Here is a 26,031-nt window from a genome sequence, read left to right as displayed (position 1 = left end):
CTGTGTTCAAAGTACTCACTACCAGTGTGATTAAGCCTTAGGGATTGATATGGTTGAGGCAAAGATGGCGGTGAAGGGACCACACCCTTTCTAGAAGCACTAGGTCTTTCCGAGATTCAAGATGGCCCGATCAGGGTAAGGGAGACTGAGACTCAAGACATTTCTCCCCCTTGATAAGGCGGAAAAGAATCCTCTTCCTCCTTCAGCCAAAATCCGAAGCAGTTGTTGGTCGCATCAGATTTTTGGTGCAATAGCACTGGAGTTTCTCATCGTCGGTACCATCCGCTCTCTCTCGAGCGCTGCTAACATGGCATTTGCCTGATGGGAGTCAAAGCTGATACGGGGACCAGGCATCCCCGCTTCCTCCTCTCTTCCTTCTCTGATGCCTCCTTTTACCTCTACTTCTTCTTTTCTTCCATTACTGGGGGCATCCTGGTACTTCTGCTTCTTCTTCTGCCTCTTCTCCCCTTCCATCAATGGGGGCATCCTGACATGCTTAGTCGTTACTAGAGCAGAGAATTTATCGTTCCCTTATATCTTTTTCCTTTTTGCTTTTCTTTTTGCCTCTGTAGTTAGTTTCTTGTATAGGCTTGCTTAAGCCCCTTATTATACGCTGTACTATTTCTTTGTCTTAATAAAAGATGAATTTACTTTATTTTACGTATTCTTTCTTTTCTGCAATAGTTATTTTGTGAATGGATGTGCTGTTTTTTTTTTTTTTTTTGAACGATACTTAGGGCCGAAACCCTTGTTAACAAAAAGCTATTATTTTGAACTTATTGAGACTAACAGGCACAATAATGCCGAACTGAAGTAGGTTAAACATATAAGACTAACCGAGATAACAGCTAAATGCCCTGTATTGCGAATAAGGTGATCATCCGAGGATGGGTAACCTAAAATGAACTATCCGAGAAGGTCGCCGAGTACTAGGGTGCTTTGCCATGTTCTTGACAACGTTCATAGCCTTAACCATTTTTGGCATCCGGTCCAAGGATTGAGGTATGACTGTACCGGGCCTAAACACTCGTTTGCATTAGTTTCCTTAGAGCTGGGGATCCAAGGACAGGGCAGGATTTCCATTCCGTCTAGGGCTTAATCCATTTTCTAAAGACTAATTTCCTCATAGGTTTGAGTCTGAGGACCATGCAATACCTTAGTTCTGTCCAAAACTTAGATTTTCTTTAAGTAGTTGGTTTCCCTATATGTTTGAGTCCAAGGACCATGCAATACCTTGGTTCTGTCCAAAATTTAAATTTTCTTTAAGTAATTGGTTTCCCCATAGATTTGAGTCCGAGGACCATGCAATACCTTGATTCTGTCCAAAACTTAGATTTTCTTTAAGTAATTGGTTTCCCCATAGGTTTGAGTCCGAGGACCATGCAATACCTTGGTTCTGTCCAAAACTTAGATTTTCTTTAAGTAGTTGGTTTCCCCAAAGGTTTGAGTCCGAGGACCATGCAATATCTTGGTTCTGTCCAAAACTTAGATTTTCTTTAAGTAGTTGGTTTCCCCATAGGTTTGAGTCCGTGGACCATGCAATACCTTGGTTCTGTCCAAAACTTAGATTTTCTTTAAGTAGTTGGTTTCCCCATAGGTTTGAGTCCGTGGACCATGCAATACCTTGGTTCTGTCCAAAACTTAGATTTTCTTTAAGTAGTTGGTTTCTCCATAGATTTGAGTCTGAGGACCATGCAATACCTTGATTCTGTCCAAAACTTAGGTTTTCTTTAAGTAGTTGGTTTCCCCATAAATTTGAGTCTGAAGACCATGCAATACCTTGGTTCTGTCCAAAACTTAGGTTTTCTTTAAGTAGTTGGTTTCCCCATAGGTTTGAGTCCGAGGACCATGCAATACCTTGATTCTGTCCAAAACTTAGATTTTTCTTTAAGTAGTTGGTTTCCCCATAGGTTTGAATCCGAGGACCATGCAATACCTTGGTTCTGTCCAAAACTTATATTTTCTTTAAGTTTCGGGGACTAGCCCCTCGGCCAAGGTGTGAGGCGTTGATTTGATGTTGGAAGCCCCTAGAACTGCCCGCGCCACCGGTGCTTCGCAGCATAGCCCCTAGTGGAACTTTATATTAGGACAATAACAGTGGGCTGCTGGAAGTGATGGAGGGGCTTTCGCAGACCCTTGTCTGACAGGAGCTTGATCCACCGCCTATGCCAACGCACAAGCCTTTCCCACAGACAACGCCAATTGTAAGGATTCAATTTGTAACGACCCCAAACTAATATTGGGTTTGCACGTTTAAGGCTCAAACAATAAAATTTGTAGAGTATGGACTGAAAGGCTAGGCCTTAGTCACCGGACAGTGGTTAGCCATGGTGTTCATAGTGGACGCACAGAGATGAACTTAGCGTATCTAATAAGACTTTTCTCTCGGCATGGCTTGAGCGGCTTCGGTCCTTAGACCTCATCCGAGGAGCTTCATGTTCTTATTATTCTCCTTTTTTAGGATTCAATGGCTTGGGAGACGATGTGTCCCCCCCCTCCCTTTTATGAATTGCTTCTCTTTCCTTTTTATACTAGCCTTTACCCTTCCTCCAACGCCCATGTGTAGGTTCAGCTTTCCAGGGCTGATACTTGTCCCATCAGCCCATACCCAAAGTGGTTGGAGGTGGTTGTAAAAACTGCAAAACATTGCTCTGTTAGGCGCAGAGTATTTAATTGCAGTAATGGCAGTCTTTCCTTTGTCCTTTGTCGCTATATTGTCCAGGGGTCCTTTATCCATCAATGTGGAGGTGTTCAGCTTTTCCTTAAACTGTTCATATACCGTACTTGCCCTTTCTTTCAGGAGTGCTTTGGGATGCCGAGGACAGAATCATCATCGGCTATATCTCTAGGCCATTTGGACTTTCACTGTATGTCCTTAGCTATGTCCCTCCTCGGCTCGGGCCTTAGGCCCTAACGCAAAGTGGGCCGAGGTCACAAGTTCTCTGGCCCCACATATACATATGTTATTTACTACTTATTGCTGTATGGAAACATTTCTTTAAAAATTAGAAACTATATTATTTATGATTTTATGTTTTAAATTAGGCTCTTTCTTATATGAATTTATGTTAAATATTTTTATTCATATAAATTTGAGGATGTTGCATTTGCCCATTGATGTTACGCATTTGTCAACTATTGAACACGTCCACAAATGAATAGATGATTTGAATTTGAATTTAATTTTTATGAACAGGTTGTGAGTGAGTTTGCATTGTCATTGGAGTCCAATACAATACACCGTCATCGAAATTCAAGAAGGATAAACTCTATTTACAAAAGCAAAGGACTTCTTTATCACAGCTATTGGCAGCCTGTCTTTTGATGAGGATTTCACAATTCACAATTGGTTTTATTTGAATATTGGTATGTTACTTTAACAAAAGCATTCACATTATGTTATCAAGTTTTGATATTTAGTCTTTGTTAGGACTGTGTTATTTTAAATATTATCAAGTTTGGAAATTTATTCTTAGTAAGACAGTTTTAAAAAAAAAAAAAAAAACTATATAGGACTGCAATGGTTAATGAGATTGAATATCTTACTTAATTATGAAGTAACAATGGTGCAATACCAATGTTGCCTCCTATTTAATGTTTGTTGTTTTTCTTATTTTTAATTCTTACTCCTTTTTTTTTTTTTGGTCTCTTTTTTAGGGTCACATATCAACAATTTTGTTGGATTGCATACTGGATATAATAGATGAATTCGAGTGAAAGACTTTAGAAACATATTGTATGACTCAAGGCTCATATAAAGTGGTAGAAATTAGCTGTTTAAGAACTTTTTGTAAAAGAAATTACTGTTTTTTGGAATGGTAATGTGCATATCATTATTAATTGAAACTTCTACCGTTTAACTTTATTTTTCTCAATCACACCTTTTCCATATGAAATTAATTATCCCTAACAATTTTGTGCCTTTCACTACAACTTCTTTTCATTTTTTACAAGAAATTCATTTTTAAAATTAAAAGATAATATTGCTCGCGTGCAAGCCTTTCCCATAAAAAAATTTAAAACTTTTTATTTTTTATTTATTTTATTATTTGCTTCTTTAGGCATTTGAAACTTTTGTTATGGATGCGTACTTAATGGATAAATTTTAGGACTAAGTGGCCACCTTTTAGGATTAAAAAAATTTGGTGAGAGCCCTGAGAGGCGTTCTCATTTAAAAAAACAAAACATAATACTATTTTTTTTTTTTTTTGGTGTTTTTTAGGCATTTCAAACTTTTTTTTTATAGACTAACCTCAGCGCGTGTTCAAAGGCTCTTCTATTTTTTGGATAAGGATTAATTTAAAGCATTTATCATAATTTGGGATTACTACATTTTCTAATCACAAAAAAAAACTAAGGATGTGATGAGTATTATGTGTGGTGAAATAATTTTTCATCACACCCCTAGATTTTTTTTGCGATTGAAAAATATAGTAATTCCAAATTATAATAAATGCTCTAAATTAATTATTGTCCAAAAAATAGAAGAGCCTCTGAGCATACACATGAGCGCGTGCTTAGAGACTAATTATGTCATTAATTATGTACAGCACTATTTGTCATGCACGTGCTTAGAGACTAGTTATGTCATTAATTATGTGCAGCACTATTTGACATCCTCCTATGCTTATCTAGTGTAGGACTTATTATACCACTATTCACAGTACACTCCATAATCACATTATCTCTCTTTCCTTCTACTATTTCACATTGTCGAAAAGCACCAGAAAAAAGCCTCCACTGTTCCAACTCCTATATTACACAACACAAACAAAAAATAGAGAAACAGCAACAGTTGATTAAAAAAAAAAAAAGAGAAACAGCAACAGAAACAAAAACAAAAACAATGGTTTTCTCTATTCTACTACCATCCCCACCACATCTCTTACTCCCAAGAAAGACACCTACAACCACAATTCTTAAACAGACACCAAAACCATCATCACCAATTCGATGCTCAGCTTCTTCATTTTCGTCAACTCCATCTTTATCGACCCAGTTCGATTTGAAAACGTACTGGACAACCTTGATTGGAGAGATAAACAAGAAGCTAGACGAAGCTATTCCTGTACAATACCCAGATAAGATCTATGAGGCCATGCGTTACTCTGTTCTTGCCAAAGCTGCCAAGCGTGCCCCACCTGTCATGTGTGTTGCTGCCTGTGAACTCTTTGGTGGCAATCGCCTTGCTGCTTTCCCCACTGCCTGTGCACTCGAAATGGTGACCTTCAATTCACTTTTGCTTCTTTTTCTTTTTGTTTTTTGGCTTTTGAGCAGAATTTGCAATTGGATTTTTGGGTTTTTGCTTATATTACCATTGGATCATTTGGGCTTTTGCTTCTCTTTTTTGGTTTTTTGAGCTGAATTTGCAATTGGATTTTTACTAATTTGACTATTGGATCATTGGAATTTTGATTTGAATGATTAATTAGTATCGGTTCTGTTAAAAATAATGGATTTAATTACCATGACGTGCAACAAGTCAATAATTTTGAATTGCTTTTTACCATCATTAAGTGAAGACACCAATGGATTCTTTCTCTTGTTACAAGAGACTTTATCAGTTTAGCTAACCAGAACCCATACAATGTACAAGTTACTTTGATTAAATTTAGTTGTCTTTAATGGAAATTACTGAGATAACGTTTGGTTTGTTGCAAATTATTCAATAAGAAGTCCAATTGACACACCAAGGTGGTATATATAAAAGTTTTTTTTTTTTTTTTTGAAAGAAAGAAAGTACTTTGAAAATGTTTCATCAAAATGTGAATATAACTGCATGAGTTGGATTGGATGTTTGTTTGCTAGGATTGGATTGGAACAGTCTGAAAGTTAGGTTCTTTAGTAGTCTTTTTGGTTTTCCAAAAAGCAAGGTTTGGCCAAAAGGCCGAAAACAAGCTTGTTAGGTGTAATTTGGATGGAAGCTGATTTTGATTGAGCAATTTTGTAATTGTGGTATACCCAGTTTTATGCTGGCCTATTTGGCATAGGCAAGATTGGCCTAACAAAATGGAAAAACTTTACCAAACTAACCTTTCCCTGTGTTTGGTTAAAGAATCAGATTTTGTTCAGAATTGGAAATCCTCCCTACTACTGGAAAGTTTTTCCATTAGATTTTGGAGTGAGTGACTCTAGAGTTCAATCTGAAAGTCTTTGTTATTTAAAAGCAACGAAATAGTGCCATATAAGTCTTTGTAGCTGAATTCTTCTAGCTCTCTTTGTTGAATACTTGAATTTTAGCCACATCTGTTGATGCTTGCAGTTTTTTTCACTGCTTTTAATGGTTGTTAGTGCTACCTCTGTACTTAGTGAATCAATGTTCAAATTAAAGTTTGCATAGCTATTCCTTCCCCCCCCCCGCCCCACCCCGCCCAAATATAACTGTAAACTTATCCTTTTAAACAAACTTTTAATTCAATACTCTGGGTTCTAAACAGGTTCATGCAGCTTCGTTGATACACGATGACCTGCCCTGCATGGATGATGACTCATCACGCCGAGGCCAGCCCTCAAATCACAAAATCTATGGTGTTGACATGGCTATCCTTGCCGGTGATGCACTCTTCCCCCTTGGCTTTCGCCACATTGTCTCCCACACACCTTCTGACCTTGTGCCTGAGACTCGTCTCCTCCGCGTGATTACAGAGATAGCACGTGCTGTAGGATCAACTGGCATGGCTGCTGGGCAGTTTCTTGACCTTGAGGGCGAGCCCAATTCTGTTGAATTTGTGCAGGAAAAGAAGTTTGGGGAAATGGGTGAGTGCTCTGCAGTGTGTGGGGGACTACTAGCTGGTGCTGAAGATGATGAGCTTCAGAGATTGAGGAGGTATGGCAGAGCTGTTGGGGTATTATATCAGGTTGTGGATGATGTTTTGGAAGAGAGAAAGAGGGAAAATGAGGAAAATGAAGAGACAATGAAGAAGGGGAAGAGTTATGTGGGTGTATATGGGGTTGAGAAAGCACTTGAGGTGGCAGAGGAGCTTAGGGCCAAGGCCAAGAAGGAATTGGATGGGTTTGAGAAATATGGTGAGAGTGTGGCACCTCTGTATAGCTTTGTAGATTATGCTGTTGATAGAGGTTTTAGTGTTGATAGTGCAAGTTAATAATGTATTTGTTACTGGTAATTTTGGGTTTTGCACATCAATACCTAAGGATGAGAATGGTCCGAAACGAATGCAGACCTAGATTTAGACGAGGACTCCAACATTTGTATCAATATCTAGTTCTGAATTATTGTTGATATGTGGCCTCTCAGCAGCTGATCCCAAAATGTTAGGACTAAGGTTTGCTTCTTGTTATTGTGGTTGTTGCATATGACCTCTCATACTTTCTGCACTTCTTTTTATTTAGTCCAAATTGAGCTGTTGTTTTAGAATATGAGTTCACCAGTCAAAAATCAAAATGTACTGTGAATGGATACAAACAAGAGTAATGAATATGAGAAAACATGCAATTTAAGACGAGAAATTCTTGATATACTTTTGTGTGTTGTGGGGGAGAGAGAGAGAGCTGTTGCTTTCTTTTAGAAGTTCGATTAGTCTATTTTCTTACCCTACTTATTGAATGGTGCATGCATATAGCCTGGTCAAATTGGATTGCAACAAATTTGTTCACACATTACATTCAAAGTAAGCATGTTAGAGGATCAGCTTATTCGTATGTATTTATTACCCAACCATATTTTCAGTATCCATAGCATTTTGACTTTTCCTTCAGTTCAATAGTTCATGCACACAGCAATAGCTTTCCTAATCAGATCTAACATTAACAAATACAAAAGAGCCTCCTAAGCATATAAATAGCTTCCAGCACATATCCATGTCAATTCATTCCTTCTGAGCAGGCTCAAATTGAGCCTGTGGCATTGAATAGCACAAGAAAACAATGGGCTGTATTTTTTCTATGTACCGATGGACCTTAAGGATTTGTTTTACTTTTTGGTGCTAGCCTGCTAGAACCATGAAGGAACTGAAGCAATGTTTGTTTATGCATTTAAATAATAAATTGATGTGCAAAGTTTTCTATATAAAATAAATAAATAAACATTTTATTTATATGTTCTTCTTTTTTAGAAATTTATTTGTATCGACTCTTTTTTTTTTTTTTGGGTAATTTTTGATGCATTCAACAAACACTTAATAGACAATTTCAGTGTGTGGAGGACTACTAGCCGGTGCTGAAGATGATGAGCTTCAGAGATTGAGAAGGTATGGCAGAGCTGTTGGGGTATTCTATCAGGTTGTGGATGATGTTTTGGAAGAGAAAAAAGAGGGAAAATGAGGAAAATGAAGAGACAAGGAAAAAGGGGAAGAGTTATGTGCGTGTATATGGGGTTGAGAAGGCACTTGAGGTGGTAGAGGAGCTTAGGGTCAAGGCCATGAAGGAATTGGATGGGTTTGAGAAATATGGTGAGAGTGTGGCACCTCTGTTGATAGAGGTTTTAGGGTTGATGGTGCAAGTTAATAATGGATTTTTTACTGGTAATTTCAGGTTTTGCACATCAATACCTAAGGATGAGAATGGTCCGAAACGAATGCCAACCTAGATTTATATCAATATCTTTGTTATTGTGGTTGTTGCATGTGACCTCTCATACTTTCTTCACTTTCTTTTTTGTTAGTCCAAATTGAGCTGTTGAGTTCACCATTTCATTTGGTGTGGGCTCATCAGTCAAAATGTACCGTGAATGGATACAAATAAGAGTAACGAGTATGAGAAAACATGCAATTTAAGAATAGAGAAATTATTGAGTACTTTTGTGTGTTGTGGGGGGAGAAGGGGCAATATGAGAGTTGTTGCTTTCTTTTAATAGTTCGATTAGTCTATTTTCTTACCCAACTTATTGAATGGTGCATGCATATATCCTGTTCAAATTGGATTGCAACAAATTTTTTCAAACATTACATTCAAAGCATGCTAGAGAAACAACATATTAATATGTATTAATTACCCAACCATATTGTCAGTATCCGTAGCATTTTGACTTTTCCTTCAGTTCAATAGTTTATGCACACAACAATAGCTATATCACACCAATAGCTATACTAGTAGTAGGTTTTAATCTCCACATTCTGTTTAGTTAGTTGGTGATGTAGCAGTCTCTCATTAAAATAAAATAAAAAGATTCATTTTAAAAATATATTGGAGGTAAGTCAAACCCACTTTACTGCAAGAACTAGATTGCGGTCAATCTTACGTAGGAGCCTCCTATGTATATCAATAGCTTCCAGCACATATTTATGTCAATTCATTCCATCTGAGCAGGCTCAAATTGAGTCAATGCATTGAATAGCACAAGAAAACAATGAGTTGCACTTTTTCAATGTCCCAATGGACCTTAAGGATTTGTTTTACTTTTTGGTGCTAGCCTGCTAGGACCATGGAGGAACTGAAGCAATGTTTGTTATGCATTTAAACTAAATCCCCTCATTGGGTAGGATTAAATTAGGCTCAACATCCAAACAGAACTCAGGCCTCTCTTAACCAACTTGTTGTATGAAGTTTATTTAAAGAAAAGAAAATAAAAGAAAAAGGCCCAAAACCAAATGGTTTGCCCCTTGGGCCCTTGTGGTTGTCATCTCTCAGCAATTTCCCTTTTTGCTTTTGGGAGAGGGGGAAAAGGTAATGGTATGTATATTACACATTTTGTTGCATTAAATAATAAATTGATGTGCAAAGTTTTCTATATAAAATAAATAAATAAACATTTTATTTATATATTCTTCTTTTTTAGAAATTTATTTGTATCGACTTTTTTTTTTTTTTTTTGGGTAAGTTTTGATGCTTTCAACAAACGCTTATAGACAATTTCATGTGTGTGAATAGCCCAAAGCCTTGAATTAGCTTTTGATATTTTTGTTCTAATTTTTTTTACCTTTTTTTCTCTTAATTAAATCTTTTCTTGTACATGGACATAGTTACCGATCACTTAAATTACCACATCATTTTATAAGCTTTTTGTAATACAATTACCACATCATTTTATAAGCTTTTTGTAATATAATTGACAACATTACTAAGTATTAACACAATTTTATTTTATTTTTTCAAAAACACAATGTTAATTGCTAAGACACTTTTTTTTTTTTAATAATAATTTGTAAGGTGACAAATTTGATTAGATGAATATCACTTTTATAAGCTAATTATTGTTTCACATTCTTATCGTGAAATGTTTCACACAATATCCACACTTTTACCTCAAATATCTATATCTTTGCATATAATATAAAAGAACGTGGACATAATATAAAAGATGATGATCACTTTATTTATATATATATATATATATATATATTCCAATCTTGGATTAAATAATTCCACTCATTGTCCATAGAAATAATGTCATGTTTTACACCAATAAGCCTACCAATAAGGATGATCACCTTTGAATGCCAGATCTGTTCTATCCAAAAAAAAAAAAAAAACCCAGATCTCAATTATGAATATCTCATTTATTTAAAAAAAATTATAATAAATAAAATGTGTCAACTACTTCAACTAAAAACATGTTCGGGTTAGCACCAGTTTCCACTCCATCAAACCAAACTACTCTTCCCGACCACGCGTGATAACCAATTAAACTCCGCCACGTGGTAAAGAGAACCAAAAAAAAAAACTTTCAGAACTACATATTCCTTACACGTTAAACTCTTCTTCCCAGTTCCCACCTCACACCCAATCTCTGAATCCTCAGATTGACATTTTTTTAAAAAAAAAAAAAAAAAAAAATGACGACAGAACCGAGGAGCCTTGATTCACTACCGCCGGCGCTCATCGCCACCATCATGACCAAGCTCGACGTCTCCTCCGTCCGCTCCGCCGCTTCCACCTGCACAACCTTCCGCTCCTCCGCCTCTCACATCCTCTCCTTCCTCCCCACCTTCCACCTCCTCGTAACTAACTAAATAACTAACTCTCTCTCTCTCTCTCTCTCTCTCTCTCTCTCATTCAAAGTTTCCTTTTTTATTTTCAAAAATTTACCTTTTCTTTTTTAATAGGATATTGCGGTTTCAGTGGATTTGCTGCGGCCTTTGTTGTTGCGACAAAACCCCCATTTGACGAGCTTGAAGGTCGATTGCGATCGGCTCAACGATTCGGCCATCGAGATCTTGCTTTGCCCTTCGCTGCGCGAGCTTTGTCTCTACAATTGCGCCGATTTCAACGGCAAATTGCTCTCCGAGATCGGCACTCGGTGCCCCGATCTCAGGTTCGGTTTCGCTGTCATTGATTTAAGCTATGTAATATGTACGTTCATTGATAGCAAAAAGTCAATATTAGTGTTATTTGTTTGATTGGTAACAATTTATGTGAAATTTGACAAGTTTTCTGTTTTTAGTCTTCACAAAATTAGCCATGTTGTGTTATAATTTTTGCTTACATTGCATAATTCAACAATGCGGCGGCGTAATGTGAAGGACTAGTCTCTTGAATTTGAAACGGTCCATTTGTTAACGGGTGCTCGATTCCCAAAAAAAAAAAAAAAAAAAAACCAATTGATTGCAATAAATAAGTCAACCTTAATCAATGTACTTTGGTGCTTGTTAATCGGATCCATTTGAAAAAGACCCTTTTTAGTCCTCACAATATTAGTAATTGCAAGGCTATGGAATATTGGAATGACTAACTTGGTAAGATTATAAATTTTTTTTTGGACTAAAAAATATCCTTTTTTTCAAATTTCATGGACTAAAATTGAACCTGACCCAGAATTTAGATATCAATCGTATATTTTCACCTTGTTAATTTAAGATATTGATGCACATTGCTAAAAGACAACAAATTTTAATGTTTTGATTTTGGTATGGTGTGGTTTTGATATCTGTTTTTTTTTTTTTTTTTTTTTTTGGAGAGAGTTTCAACATCTCAGTCTCTTTTTCAACTATCAGAGACATTACTAGTTTAGCTAACTGGAACCCACTTTATATCAGTTTGTTAATTTAAGCTATAGTGCACAATAATGCTAAGAGACAATAATGTTAATTTTAGTCCTCACCGAATTAGTAATTCTGTAGCCTTAGATGGGAAAATTCGACAAAGTCATTTGCTGCTCTGTTATAATGGCAAGGCTATGGAATGACTAACATGGTAAGTTTATTAACTTTTTTAGGACTAAAAAAGATATTTTACAAATTTCATTGACTTAAATAGAACCTGACCCAAAATTTAGGGATCAATTGTATATTTTCTCCTTGTTGATTTAAGCTATAATGCACATGGCTAAAAGACAATAATGTTAATGTTTTGATTTTGCAATGTTGTGGTTTTGATATTTGTTTGTTAATTTAAGCTATGATGCACCTTGCTAAAAGACAATAATGTTAATGGTTTGATTTTGCAATGGCATGGTTTTGATATTTTATCTGTTAGTTAGTTGTGGGGCTATTAGATTTTGGTGTTTGACTTTTGTTCAGGTCTCTCTGCTTGGGTTCTGTGGCTGGAAAAAGAGGGCGGTCAGTTCATATTTCTGAATTGGAGGAGTTGCTAAGTGGTTGCACTCAACTAGAAGTAAGGCTTAACTGCAAGAGTGATTGATAAAGAAAATTAATTGATGACTAAAATCAAAACTAAAATTAATAAGTCTAATATGAGTTACATTTTTATTAGATACCTGTGGTTGATAAAGATTAGTCATTGGAGAAAAGAAAAGAATCAAATGCAATATTCTTCCCAAAGATGCTAGCATGATATGAGTAATAGTTTGAAGTATCTCTATAAAGAAAGAAAAGTAGTGAGATGGTGAACAACATCAGGTATCCCAATTGTTGGCAAGCATGTTAGTCATTTTGTTATGGAGGTCTGAGGTTTGAATGAGAGAGAGAGAGAGAGAGAGAGAGAGAGTTAATGATTAAATTATAGCTCAGATCAACATGTATTTCAGCAAATTTAAGAAAATGCCATATGCTGCTGTGGACCCTGTTTGGGTTTTTGAGCTAAATGAAAGAATCCTCTTCTATTATTCCAAAGTTTTACAATTCATGCATGTATGTTCTGTGTCATGTTATAATTGTTTTTTTTTTGCATATCATCTGATATGTTGTGCAATCTTTTTGGTAGGCACTGGTCCTGATGTTTGATGTTTCGTTATTTCTTCATCATAATTTTGCTCGAGTTTGGGCCTTGGCTTCTGAAAAACTCACTTCTCTTGAGATTGGCTACATTTCTTCAGTAACAGTGACTGAGATGCTGAGCCCAAATTTGGGAACCCCTCAGTCACCAAATTGTATCCGTCCATCTATATTATCAGGCATTCAGAAATTGTGCCTATCAGTAGACTATATAACTGATGCCATGGTTGGTATGATATCTAAAGGCCTCACCTCCTTAACCCATTTGGATCTTCGTGATGCACCCCTCATTGAACCAGTACTCACATTTGACTTAACAAACGCTGGTCTTCAACAAATGAATCAGTACGGGAAATTGAAACATCTCTCATTGGTCCGTCGCCAGGACTTCTGTATTACCTATTTTAGACGAGTAAATGATCTTGGAATCCTCTTGATGGCTGATAAATGTGCAAACATGGAGAGCATATATCTCAGTGGCTTTTGCCGTGTTACAGACACAGGTTTCAAAACAATGTTGCATTCATGCTCTAGATTATACCAGCTTAGGGTATCTCAGGGGACACAGTTAACTGATCTGGTTTTTCACGACATCTCTGCAACTTCCCTTACATTAACACATGTTAGCCTGAGATTTTGTAATCTTCTAACCAATCATGCAGTCATAAATTTGGTATCCAACAAGGATCTAAGAGTTCTCGACCTACGAAATTGCAAAAACCTTGGGGATGGAGCACTTCGAGCCATCAGTACTCTTCCTAAATTGAAGGTTTTACTGTTGGATGGTTCTGATGTAAGTGATATGGGATTGTTATACTCAAGAGAGGGGCTTATAGGTTCACTTGTTACATTGTCTGTTAGAGGTTGCAAGAGACTTACGGATAAATGCATTTCTGCTTTATTTGATGGTCCTTGTAAGATGGTGTTGCGAGAATTGGACCTATCAGAGAATCCTAATCTTTCTGATAATGCAGTTCTGTTACTGGCAAAAAGCCGGGTTCCACTCTTTGAGCTCCGAATGCGGAATTGCCAACACATAGGTGACACTGCTGTCATGGCGTTAGCCTCTATGCAGATTGATAAGGAAAGATGGCACGGCAGTAGCTTAAGGTTGTTGGATCTATATGGATGTGGTGGTATCACAGCACTTTCATTCCGTTGGTTAAAGAAGCCATACTTTCCGAGGTTGAGATGGTTGGGAGTTACAGGAAGCGTGAATAGAGATTTGGTAGATGCTTTAGCTAGGAGTAGACCATTTCTGCATGTGCAATACCGTGGTGACGAGCTGAGGGCTGATCAATGGGATTGCTCAGATAGTGCATACGTGCATGACTATGATGAGGTGCATAACTATGACGAGGCATATGATGAACTCGAGCAGTGGCTTCTAGAAGGTGAGATTGACCATGATGATGAAGAGATGGGAGATGCTGAAAATAATGCGGAAGTAGTGGAGTAATATGCAAGATAAGATATTTCTGTCTATATTCATACATGCTTCAGATATCATCTTTAGCAAGTGTTCATATGTACAGATGTAAATAATTTATCATGAACTTGTGGTTAGAGTTTAGAAATTTTGATTTCCTGACTCTGACTACATCAAGCAGTGTTCTCGGGAAATGGTTCTTTCTGAATTTCTTAGTGTAAGATGGAAAGAAATTGTATATCCTTGATGATTTTGGGAATGTATCAAACATATATGATGAAATAAAAATTATTTGTACAGAAATTCAAATTTTATTTTGTTAATTGTTTGACCTACAGTTCAAAATTCTGGGCATGAATTCAAACCCTGCATTAATATTGGGAAAGTTGTCACGGAAAGGGTTAGGTGAAGCTTACGTATTCTTTTTTTTTTTTTTTTTATGTTCAACTTTTTAAAACTTCTTGGTTACAGTTTTTGCTAGGTTTTCAGCAAAAGAACTAATCCAAAGTCCAAATGCACGTGGTTTATGATTAATCTATGTCAATTGGGTTTGTCCAAAAACAACAGAAAAAGAAACTGTGACAATTGGAAATTTGAAGGGGCGGAGAATTTTGTTGATGCTACTTACAAAAATCAAGCAAATCACCCATTTGACCATTTCATTCTTCTCCCAAGTCCCAAGGATACTGATTTCATGAAAACTTTTCAGGTTGATAATAATGTTGGCTGATGAACTTTGTTAACGAGCTTAAAGTCCAAGAAGCATGTTTATCAGAAATCAGAATATGCCGAATGATCCATGATTCTTGACATCTTGTCCCCACCAACTTTTGTTGCTAATCCATCACCTCACTAGGAGAGAATAATTGTGGATTCTCTTTTCTTCATAATATTCTGGGTAAAACATTGTTTTGCTTATCTTTTGCCTCAGGGTGGACCCAATAGTAGTGTTGCCTAGCTTTTCACGTGATGTCAATGATCACTAGAATATCCCGGAGGGTTTTGTTTAATACAAAATGCCAATAATAGTTCACCATCTATAATGATGTAAAATTATGAATGATTGAATTGAAAATGCTGGACTCATGGACAAGTTAGGAAACACACAGCATCAGAAGTACCTTTGTCATGTATGTATTTCATTATTATAGGTAATCTTATCCACTAGGTTATCATAAATTTTGTTATCCAATTCCATTATAACTCAAACAAGGGTTAAATTTAAACAGGGGCACATGGAGATTGGGTCTCCCCCATATCCCCATCTCTGAATTTTTATTTTTTTAGGAGTAATGTTTCATCCACAATATTTTGACAACAAATTATAAGTAGCAAGCTGTTACCGGTAAATAAAAAAGTGAAGTTAATAGTGAGCTCAAATTAGAATCAATAACTACTTAACTCCTATGATTTGTTGTGAAAATGTTGTGTACATATCATTAATCTATTTTTTTATTTTGGTTAAGGAAAAGAATTCAGCATGGTAGTTGTTTCACTTTGTTTGGTTCTACAAGTTAGACTATGTTTGGTCCTACAAATACTTAGAATACTCTATGGGACCCTAAAATAAGATTGCTTCATTCATTGTTCACCTAATATATGACAGTCACCAACATAAGCCTGACTCATCAAACTGATTTACATAATTACATTGGCTCTATTTGCAGTACAAGTTTACAACCATCAAGGCACATGATGTACTGAGAAAAGGCCGATGAATTCTGTACTACATTCTGATCAGTAATTTAATGTGGGCCCGAAATTAGACCGAGTATGAGTGGGCCGACCTTGGGTCGGTCGTTCTGAAGCAATGTCAAAAAACGGGCCATTATCGGTAACTTGTCCCGTCTTGGGAGTGTGAAAACTCACTCACCTAGGAGTAGGACATGAGAGAGGTCTAGGTTAGGGTGAAGTCATTTTGGTATCTCTATTCAAGTGAAGTCATTTTAAATAGGCTAGAAGCTTGTCAGGTCAATCAAGAGGTAGATCAAGTAGGTCGACCTGTATTTTTCCACCAAAATAAAACAACATAAACACAAAGGAGTCTAATCTGCCATTTGAAAATTTAATTAAAACAAACACACAAGTGTCACTTCCACACAATATCATCCCACAAATAACTGAATTATGAATGACTTATTAAATGACTAATTTGACAAAAAAATAAAAATAGGTAAGAAATTTACAATCTTGAAAAATAATCAAATAAGGGTCCATTTAGATACAACTTATTTTGCTAAAAACTAAAAATACTGTAGTAAAATAATTTTTAAATGTGTAAAATAGTACCGTGGGACCCATTTTTAATATTTTTTTGAATAAAGTGATTGTGGGTTTCGTGAATAGTACGTGAACAGTGTAATCCGCGTGCATCAAAAAAAAAAAAAAAAAAGGGAAACGCCAGACACAGACACTGGCTTTTCGTCCGGATCCAAACATATACTAATTGTGTTTAATTTTAGATGCACTGTGATTGTCACTCTGTTTGAATTTAGGAATATACATCAAAATTTGATTGTTTACCATTCTTATAAAACATAATTTTTAAAAAAATCTATATTCTTTTGTTGTTGGGTTCAAGAAAATCCAATCCAATGTTTTATGGGAAAATCCAATCCAATGTTATGTTATTATATGTTAGATATATTTTAACAATTTACTGATGTGATAAAGCAAAAGGAACAAAACACATATCTAAAATTAATTAATAACACAAAATAGATATAATAGGCAAAAGTAATAAACAAATACTGAATATAAATAATAAGAAATCTGCAAATAATTGAAGACTCACAGACCAGATGCTTGAAAGGATGAACAATGCGTGAAAGGATGAACAATTGAGATCAAGTCTTGTGTTTTACACAATCTCCTTAAAGCAGATTTCGCCCCTCACACTTTCACTGTGGTGCTTTGAGACTCGTGAACGTCTGCCTCCCAGGATAAAATGATCAAACAACACGAAGATGAAGCACTCAAGGTCGTGCTCTACAAACTACTCAATGCCTCTTTCTCTCTCTTTGACACAAAATGAATGAACAAAAATCTCACTGGGAGAGTTTTCTCAGAAAAAGTTCTTTTTTCATGAATGAGGGACAATGAAACTATACGTAATTTAAAACTAAAATACTGTTTCAGAGATAATTGTTATATACAGACTTACTTTCTCAAAAATAAAATAATAAAATATTATTATTAATTGGATAAGTAGGCCTAGTCCACACATGCCTAAAGCCCAACCCAATATCCAGCCCAAACTCATGTTCTCTATCATTTCCAATGTGGGACTCAAGGATTTTCACCACTTATAATAACATCCTCAAGTGAATATAGAAAACATCAATTTCTTATTCACTCCATGCTATTTTTCCAACATTATATTAGTTTAAAATAAATCCATTTCTTTCTTAATCATATGGTACACACCAATATAGTGTTCCAATACAATTTATACAATATATGTACGATACATGAGCATACCGATATGCATTATATAAATATATAAATCTCAATATCATTTTTTTTCTGAAATTTCAATATCATATATGTAGTACAATGCTAACAATTATGCATATATAAAAACATGCCTTTTAGTAGGTGTTCTTATACAAAATTTAATACAATTTAAAACCATTCAAGTTAAATGACTTTATCACAACTCTGTATTGACCCGTTTTTCATGGATCGGGTTTTGGATTGATCCATTTTTCCACGGTTCGAGAATCTTTCAATCCATATGCTTGGAGAACATTTGAGCATGACATGTTTGATATTGGCATACAAAATGATCTAAAGGAACGACCGAATAAACTTGTTTTATAATGAGAAAAATATTTTATGAGTCATTGTCTCATTATGTAGTTTGTAACTTTGTATATTAGATTTTGATAATATTCCAATTCGTCCTCATTCATACCATCCTTTTCTATTTCCTACTTACCTAACGCTATCTTTTTCATACATTTTTTTTTTTAAGGTAATAGGGAATTATACTAACGAAAACTAAGGAGCATCCACAGGAGCTGTAATCATTGCAAATACAATTACAATACAGACCAGAAATGTAATGAAGCAAAAGATGAGACATCTAAACAGACGGAGAGTCTAAAATACAAAAGTCCTAGAAGTTTATTGCTTTTTTTATCAGAGCATTAGTACAAGTATTGGCTTCACTAAAGCAGTTTTGAATTTTCAAAGAGAGGAGTTGATTCATGAGGTTACTGCAATCATTAACAATAGGAGTATAATAAGCATAATCAAAGGCATTATCCTTAACAATAAGAGCATAATCAGCATAATCAAGGGCATTATCCTTCTATTTTAGTTCTTATTTGGGATAGGGAGAAACTAAAGATGGGGTATTGTATGTTTGGTATGATTTCTGTTGACTATTTAAATGAGGAAATGCGGATAAAAATAGGATAATTCTTTGAGAAGTCAATCCCAAAACTTGGAAAGTAAGAGTATCATGTATATTAAATTATCATGATTTACAAATGAGCTTAGAGTGAGTCACTTCTTTCACCAAGTCACATGGGCTCATGGAAAGCATTGATCTACTAAACTTTAATATGGATGGTTGGGTATTTTTATGATGGCACAAAAGAATATACTTAAAATATGATAACTACTACATAGTCTATATTTGGTCTCAATGCTCTATAAGAAAATGGTTCCAAATTTGTCGGCAGAGAGTACAAGGTATTGCAAACCAAGTTGGACAATTTTTTCCCCTTATTTCTTTTGTTGAGCCAAAAAATTCATGCGCTTGCTTTGTCTTCTCTGTGGGATATGGAGTAAGATCGCCATAGCATATTTTGGTTCCTAAATATAAGAGTTAAAAACTGCAACTGGTAGGATCTATGCAATTTAGATTAAAGAAATGAGATAGGTATTGGCATTTGTGATTTGACTCAAAGCACTATCTCAATACCAATTATAATTATATAAGCATTTGTCAAGAAAATTTGTCAATGGTACCAACCTATATTAAAAACTCAGTAATTTTTTACTAGGAAATTTTCTAAAAGGGATTCCTTTGAATGTGGCTCTTTTCTTTTCTTTTTCCTTTATTTTTATTTATTATTGTTTATTTGTAAAGCAACCCTTTTTTAATTTTGTTTACCTAATTACCTTTTTTCTTTTTACCCCTGGTCCCACGTAATACTGCCCATTTTACTTTCTTTCTTTTTTTAATTTTATTATAAGTGTTTGAGTACGTATATATGTATATGTGCATGTGTGTTTTTGCTTAGAAAAACACAAATAAAGGATAATTAATTGGGTAATTACAGTAAATCCACATGTAATTTGATCTAAAATCACTTTGCATACTTGTGGTTTGAAAAATGTTACTTTACCTACCTGAAGTAAGTTCTATTTGTCTTCCGTAACCCCACTTCTATTAAAAATATGAGTAAATAAATATTTTTGCTTCTCTTTTATATCTCTCTCCCCTCAAAAAAAAAAAAAAAAAAAAAAGACACTAAAACAAGCGAAAATAAGATCAAAAGATGCTATTTACAAGAATTTAGAAACTTGACTCAAGAACTCCAATAAATCACAAAATATATTTTTGTTACACACTCAAAAGAAAATAACACAAAAGGAAAAATTTACTTAACCCGTTAGCTTATTTTCAAATTACTATCATGACCAAATATTATCTAGAAAATTCTTCCAACCAACTAAGTAATAACTCAAATAACCATCAATATTTTTTTTGTCATATGACTTATATTTTGTTTTTTCAAAAGTCATATGACTTTTTTTTTTTTTTTTTTTTTTTTTTGATAACACACAAACATACAACAACACCCCAACTCCAAAACTGCTAGTGGCTATAGAGTCGCAGAGTTGTTGATATACCACGCACACCAAGTAAACTAGGCGATGTGGGACAAAGCCCGCACACAGGTTTTTTTTTTTTTTTTTGATAACATCATATGACTTATTTTTTTTTGAGAAACATCATATGACTTATTTGATAGAGATGAGAATTGTTTAAAAAAATTAATAGATCATACTATATACTATGAAAATATCGTTCAGGACAATAGGCAATATGTCCACATTCAATGGACCAAAAATCGTTCAAAAATCATATGACTTTTTTTCTTTTTCTTTTTTTTTGATAACACACAAACATACAACAACACGCCAACTCCAAAACTACTAGCGGCAGTTAGAGTCACGGAGCTATTGATATACCCATGCACACCAAGCAAACTAGGCGATGTGGAACAAAGCCCGCACACAGGTTTTTTTTTTATTATAACATCATATGACTTATTTAATAGAGACTTGTTTAAAAAAATTAATAGATCATACTATATACTATGAAAATATCGTTCAGGACAATAGGCAATATGTCCACATTCAATGGACCAAAACTGTCTAGATTCAATGAACATACCTATCATTGCAACCTCTTAACTTGAGGACATGTTCAAAATTTCCATTTATGGCCATTGATTAAATAAAATGGAAAAAAAACTTAAGATGTTTTGTTTCATTTCATTTCTCATCTATTTTTTAATGCTGAATAAAATAAATGCCAGTGTCATGACAATTGTTGTTTTGATACAAGATAGAAATTCTACTCTAGGTTAATCTAAGTGTATATGTGTGTGAAACTCCATCCTAAAGACTTGAACTCCAACCCTTGCCCCCCATACCCTATAAGCACTTTTACTTATGAAATGACCAACACACCAAGGGTGTACGGTGGTCATGACAATTGTTGTTGAATGACTAGTTAGTGACAAGAAATGGAGCATCCATTTATGAGATCCTTAAAACAAAATAATGTTGCAGATAATTCACGGTAAGAATTAAGAGTATAACCATATAATTTCGTACTTCTTTGCCTTGTGCTATTAAAGTATGCGAGGTTTAATCTCCACCTAAACCAAAAATCAATTGGTATCTTGGCTTAATGATAAAAGACAATTATCAAAATTGAACATTATAGGTTGAAACTATCTTTAAAAATAAATAAATATAATAAAACCTCAATATATATATATATATAATATATATATACAAGCATTACTCCATAATGCATGGAGATTAGCCATTAAAAAGCTATCCTTATAGGACATAAAAACACAATGCCATTCTTTTCCATCTTTTTTTTCCAAGCAAAACTTCTATATACTATTTCTCAAGTGATGTAACTTATATTTCCTAATTAAATTCAAACGTGTAATTTTATTGACTAGTGAACAATATAATTAAATTTAATTATACTTTAAAAATAACACTTTTTTGTTATATTGGTCAATATACAACTATACGATTGAATTCAAATGAGAAACCTAAGGTCCAACTAATTAAACCTATGGAACTATTTACAAGTTTTGTTCTCTTTTCTCAATTTATTTTGTTTATGTGCTTTTTATTTTAAATCATTTTTTAAATATAAATGTAATCTTGTCCAACTTATTTTTTTAAGCAAAATAGGTTAATAAAAGTAAAACATATCAAACCAATCACAGAGAAGGTGGCTTTCCGCTTAACATAGGAAGTAGGAAGGATGAGACCTTAATTATAAGTATTTTACAAAAAGCAAAAGGGTAATCTGAGGATATATATATATATATATATATATATATATATGCTTATGCCTCTTTTTTTATTTTTATATAGTAATGTTGTACTCGGTTTCTGATAGGTGAATTATCTTAGGAAGGTATATATTGGTTACAATCTCGATGGAAGAATGCAATTAGAAAGGTCTAACTGAGTGCAATCTGTTCATGCAAGCAATAAAAACCTTATACGTACGTAGAAAAAGCTTCTTCATATTTTTTAATCCCTACTCCTTTCTTTCTTTTTCAGACTCCCAAAAGGCAAAAGCAACGAACAACATACAAGGGCTTTTATGATTTCGTCTTAGCACAGGGATTCAGTTTAAACTAATTCATGTAGATTTGAGTGACAAAACGAACCATTTCCCACTTGATAAGATTCTCATCTCAGCTCAAAAGCACCATATTAATATTCATAGTTTAAAATTGCTTTTTTCTTTGTACCAGTTTCATATATTGGAAGAAGCAGAGAAGGAGTTTTGATTTTATTTAATGGATAGTGTTGGCACATCACTAATTAAAATGACACTCACCCATTAATTAGTTAGATCAGAATAATAACTTAATTTATAGCTAGGTAACTATTGAGATCTCAGCAATCTACAAGTGATAGATTCCACACTTTTATTCGTAAGCATTTCAAAATCACTGGTCCAATTCATTAACATGGACTGTGTAACACTTACAGGTGACCAGGTTTTACCAATGATAGAAGATCTGGTCTTAGATATTATGGGACAGCACAAGTTTCAGTTTCTAGTTTGGCTTTTTCCCATTATAGAGGATGGTCTTTAAAAAAATCAAAAGGCTAAAAAAGTGGCTCCCAACTATGGTTAACTCAGATAGTAATGAGATTTGCTAGTGCTCAAACCCATAATTTCTAGACTCGCAAGTGCGATAAGTTACATACAATGCTTTCTTACCACTAAGTTATCTCTTTGGGTGTGATAAAGGATGGTCTTAGGTACTATGGCCTACGGGACGTCATTGGTTTCATTTTTTTTACTTGAATAATTCTACAAATACAATAATTTTTTTACCACAACAGTTGAGTTGATAGATTTTTGCCAGTTCTTATTATTGTCAATCACTAACAACATTTCATCATCTATCATTTACATCTTGTCATCTTGATAGTTGTGACTTGTGAAATATCTTGTAAAAATTGTTGCGGCTTTAGACTTATTGATATTTTGGTTGTGTTAAAACTTTGAAAGAAGTTATTTTTGTTGATTTATTTTGTTTAAAAAAATACATTGGAAATGTATACTAGAGCTGCAAAAGACATCAAGATACAATTTCACACTCAACTAATCAAGTTATACCACTCAGTAACAATTAAAGAGCATGCTAAGAAAAAATCAATCAATCAATATACAAATACAAGCATAGCTAATAAAATTATATATAAAAAAATATTTTAGTAATATTAGAACACAAATTAGTATATTGATCAAACAAATTTAACAACATTATAGCTTAAAAGGTAGCAAAGCCAACATCAAATTCTTCATTTAAAAATGATGAAACATTCCTTCATTTTGATTACAAGTGAACTAGAAACTAGAAAACATTTGCTTTAGTTAACATAATTTTTAAAAAATAAAATAAAAAGTCATACCATCACAACATAAAAAAATAAAAACCCTCAAAGTTTCATCAAAACCAAAAAATTATCCCATAAAAAATTTAAAAATAATAATAAAAAAAACCCAAAAATTTATGTTTTTGGTAAGATCGGTAGGATCCTATACGATCCTACAATCCTACATGATCCTACGTACAATTCTACCATTTTTACAATCCTAGTGCGATTCTAAATATTTTAATGAGATGGGATCATAAAATCGTATAATTCTATAATTCAGATCGCAATTTTGACAATCATACATTATATAAAATTATCCAACTTTTATAATTTACCATCTCGTGGTTTGTGGCTCAAAAAAGGCAATAACTTTTTACCAAACAACTACTTGTTGGCTAATTAGAAAAAGGCCTTTCTTTATTTGGTGAAATTTTGACACGCACTTTATCTTCTTTTTATAAATCAAAAACTTTCTTTTTGTTGAGAAAATATATTATAAATGTAGCATAAAGATAATATCGTGGTGACAAACTGACAGTGTATGACTCATTTATCTTTATCCACCACTCACTCACGTAGGCAAGGTTTACACATGCAACCCCTTTTCCTCCAAAAGTTTGACTAGAAAAAACAGGCACCGAGCATTGCTTTGTTTTGGATAAGATCATTTATTATATTTTCTTTCCATTATCATGGGATGAACGAAGAGCTGAACTAAAATAGAAGTCTCTGATCAGCACATTTACTTGTTCCCAGTTCCCACCGGCTTTTCATGCGGCGACCACTCGCCGCTTAGCTGGCAAATTTTTCTCATACTCATCTACACTACTCACTACCTTCCTTTTTTTCAAACTCAGTTGGCTCTTCATAACCTCCAAGGGTCACTTTAGGACCTCGATCAATTCATGCCCTCCACGTGAGTTTTCCACGTAATCACGTTTAATGCACATGCACTTTAGCAACAGGGTCCAATGACACAAAAGTCAACTATTTTTTTATATATTAATTGATTTTTAGTGTGGGTGAGAATTGGAGTCTCGGGTTTTCTATATTGATTAAGATAATATATTTTAATTGGTGTATGATAAAACTAGCATCTTGCTATTTGAACAAGGAATTTTTTTGGTATCTCTAATATTACTTGTAGTTTGTGGTTTTCTTAGTTCAAATGGAAATGGTAAAATCTATTATCGTTGAACAAGTGATTTGCTTTCGTTTGGGAGTTTATAAAGGAATTGAATGGAATGAAATTAAATGATCATAAAAGAATGTAATTAAGTTAGGGAGATGAATGAAATGAAATTAAGAAATTTTATTTGGATATTTTGAAATAAAGGAATGGAAAGTAAGTAACCTTATTTGACAGTAACATAAAAGGAAGTGGATGAAATTATTTTATGACAATATTATTATACCTTTATTTTAAATAATTAGTTGAATATATAGGAGTATTTTAGGAGTTTTAGTAAAAAAATTTATTAAATCTAATTTTATTCCCTCCAATTCCTCCTAATTTTTGGGGGAATGAAATTTTGAGATTTTAAGAAAATTAAGAGAAATGAGTATTCCCTCCTACTAATTTCATTTCCTTCCACTTAAATTTTCAAACAAGAGAATGAATTTTTTATTTCATTCATCAAAACTCTCAAACAAAGGAACAAAATTAATATTCTAAAATTAATATTTTCATTTCATTACATTCCATATCAATCCTTTACCTTATCCCAAGCAAGTTGTTAGGATTCGAACCCTACCTACACAAAAAATTAATTGATATTTTGACTTGATAATAAAAAATAATTATTATTTAAAAGGCACCATAGATTTTAAATTCTACTATCTTATATAAAAATATATTACTTGTAGTTTATTCCCCCTCTAGATGCGGATAATGTGTGCGCTTATGCACGTCAGCAGATTACTCGTGTCTGGTTTTTCTTGACCTTAGGATTCTTAAATATTAATTTAGTAATTGATTAAAATTTATTAATCGTTTTAGTTTATGATTTAGATTAACAATTTTTTTTTTAGTTTTCCCACAACCCATGAATTTGGACCTACGGTTATTGGCTTTGTTTATATGACTTGAAAATGAAATGTGGCCTGATTTTGGAAAGAATAAACAAACAAATGATACACCACTTTTGGTTATGGAACCATATAGTCATCATTACTAGCATGTTTATGTTTATACTAATCAAAACGCATTAGTTTAAGTTTTTGTTTATTCTCTTCGTTTGAATGATTAGTGCTTAGTTTATATAAAGTGGCCAAGATTTGCATGTTTAAATTGTGGGTTCTATCTCAGTAAAAAATATTTGTGAGGATCTAACTTCAAAAAATTGTGGGGTTCTA

General features: G+C 34.0%; 2 protein-coding genes across 2 annotated transcripts; both read left to right on the top strand.

Moving 5' to 3' along the window:
• The first annotated feature begins 4,673 nt into the window (after positions 1-4,673).
• Positions 4,674-7,460, top strand: LOC115969137 (heterodimeric geranylgeranyl pyrophosphate synthase small subunit, chloroplastic). The gene is made up of 2 exons (XM_031088706.1): positions 4,674-5,221; positions 6,438-7,460. The coding sequence occupies exons 1-2, from the start codon at positions 4,847-4,849 to the stop codon at positions 7,101-7,103; spliced, it is 1,041 nt and encodes a 346-aa protein (XP_030944566.1). The 5' UTR covers positions 4,674-4,846; the 3' UTR covers positions 7,104-7,460.
• Positions 7,461-10,716: 3,256 nt separating this feature from the next.
• On the top strand, positions 10,717-14,799 carry LOC115968386 (F-box/LRR-repeat protein 10). Its single transcript, XM_031087774.1, has 4 exons — positions 10,717-10,895; positions 11,001-11,209; positions 12,414-12,507; positions 13,057-14,799. The coding sequence occupies exons 1-4, from the start codon at positions 10,731-10,733 to the stop codon at positions 14,524-14,526; spliced, it is 1,938 nt and encodes a 645-aa protein (XP_030943634.1). The 5' UTR covers positions 10,717-10,730; the 3' UTR covers positions 14,527-14,799.
• Positions 14,800-26,031: the final 11,232 nt, after the last annotated feature.

The sequence above is a fragment of the Quercus lobata genome, chromosome 11 (assembly GCF_001633185.2).
Source record: "Quercus lobata isolate SW786 chromosome 11, ValleyOak3.0 Primary Assembly, whole genome shotgun sequence".
Classification (NCBI taxonomy): Eukaryota; Viridiplantae; Streptophyta; class Magnoliopsida; order Fagales; family Fagaceae; genus Quercus; species Quercus lobata.
Note: the sequence above shows the minus strand (reverse complement) of the source record. Positions and strands in the feature narration are given on the sequence as shown.

What these genes read in the sequence shown, in the direction of transcription:
- LOC115969137 (XM_031088706.1), top strand. Translation starts at nt 4,847, where the DNA reads ATGGTTTTCTCTATTCTACTACCATCCCCACCACATCTCTTACTCCCA. An exon ending in CTGCCTGTGCACTCGAAATG is followed by an intron (nt 5,222 to 6,437) that starts GTGACCTTCAAT and finishes GGTTCTAAACAG; the next exon opens with GTTCATGCAGCTTCGTTGAT.
- LOC115968386 (XM_031087774.1), top strand. Translation starts at nt 10,731, where the DNA reads ATGACGACAGAACCGAGGAGCCTTGATTCACTACCGCCGGCGCTCATC. An exon ending in TCCCCACCTTCCACCTCCTC is followed by an intron (nt 10,896 to 11,000) that starts GTAACTAACTAA and finishes CTTTTTTAATAG; the next exon opens with GATATTGCGGTTTCAGTGGA. An exon ending in ACTCGGTGCCCCGATCTCAG is followed by an intron (nt 11,210 to 12,413) that starts GTTCGGTTTCGC and finishes ACTTTTGTTCAG; the next exon opens with GTCTCTCTGCTTGGGTTCTG.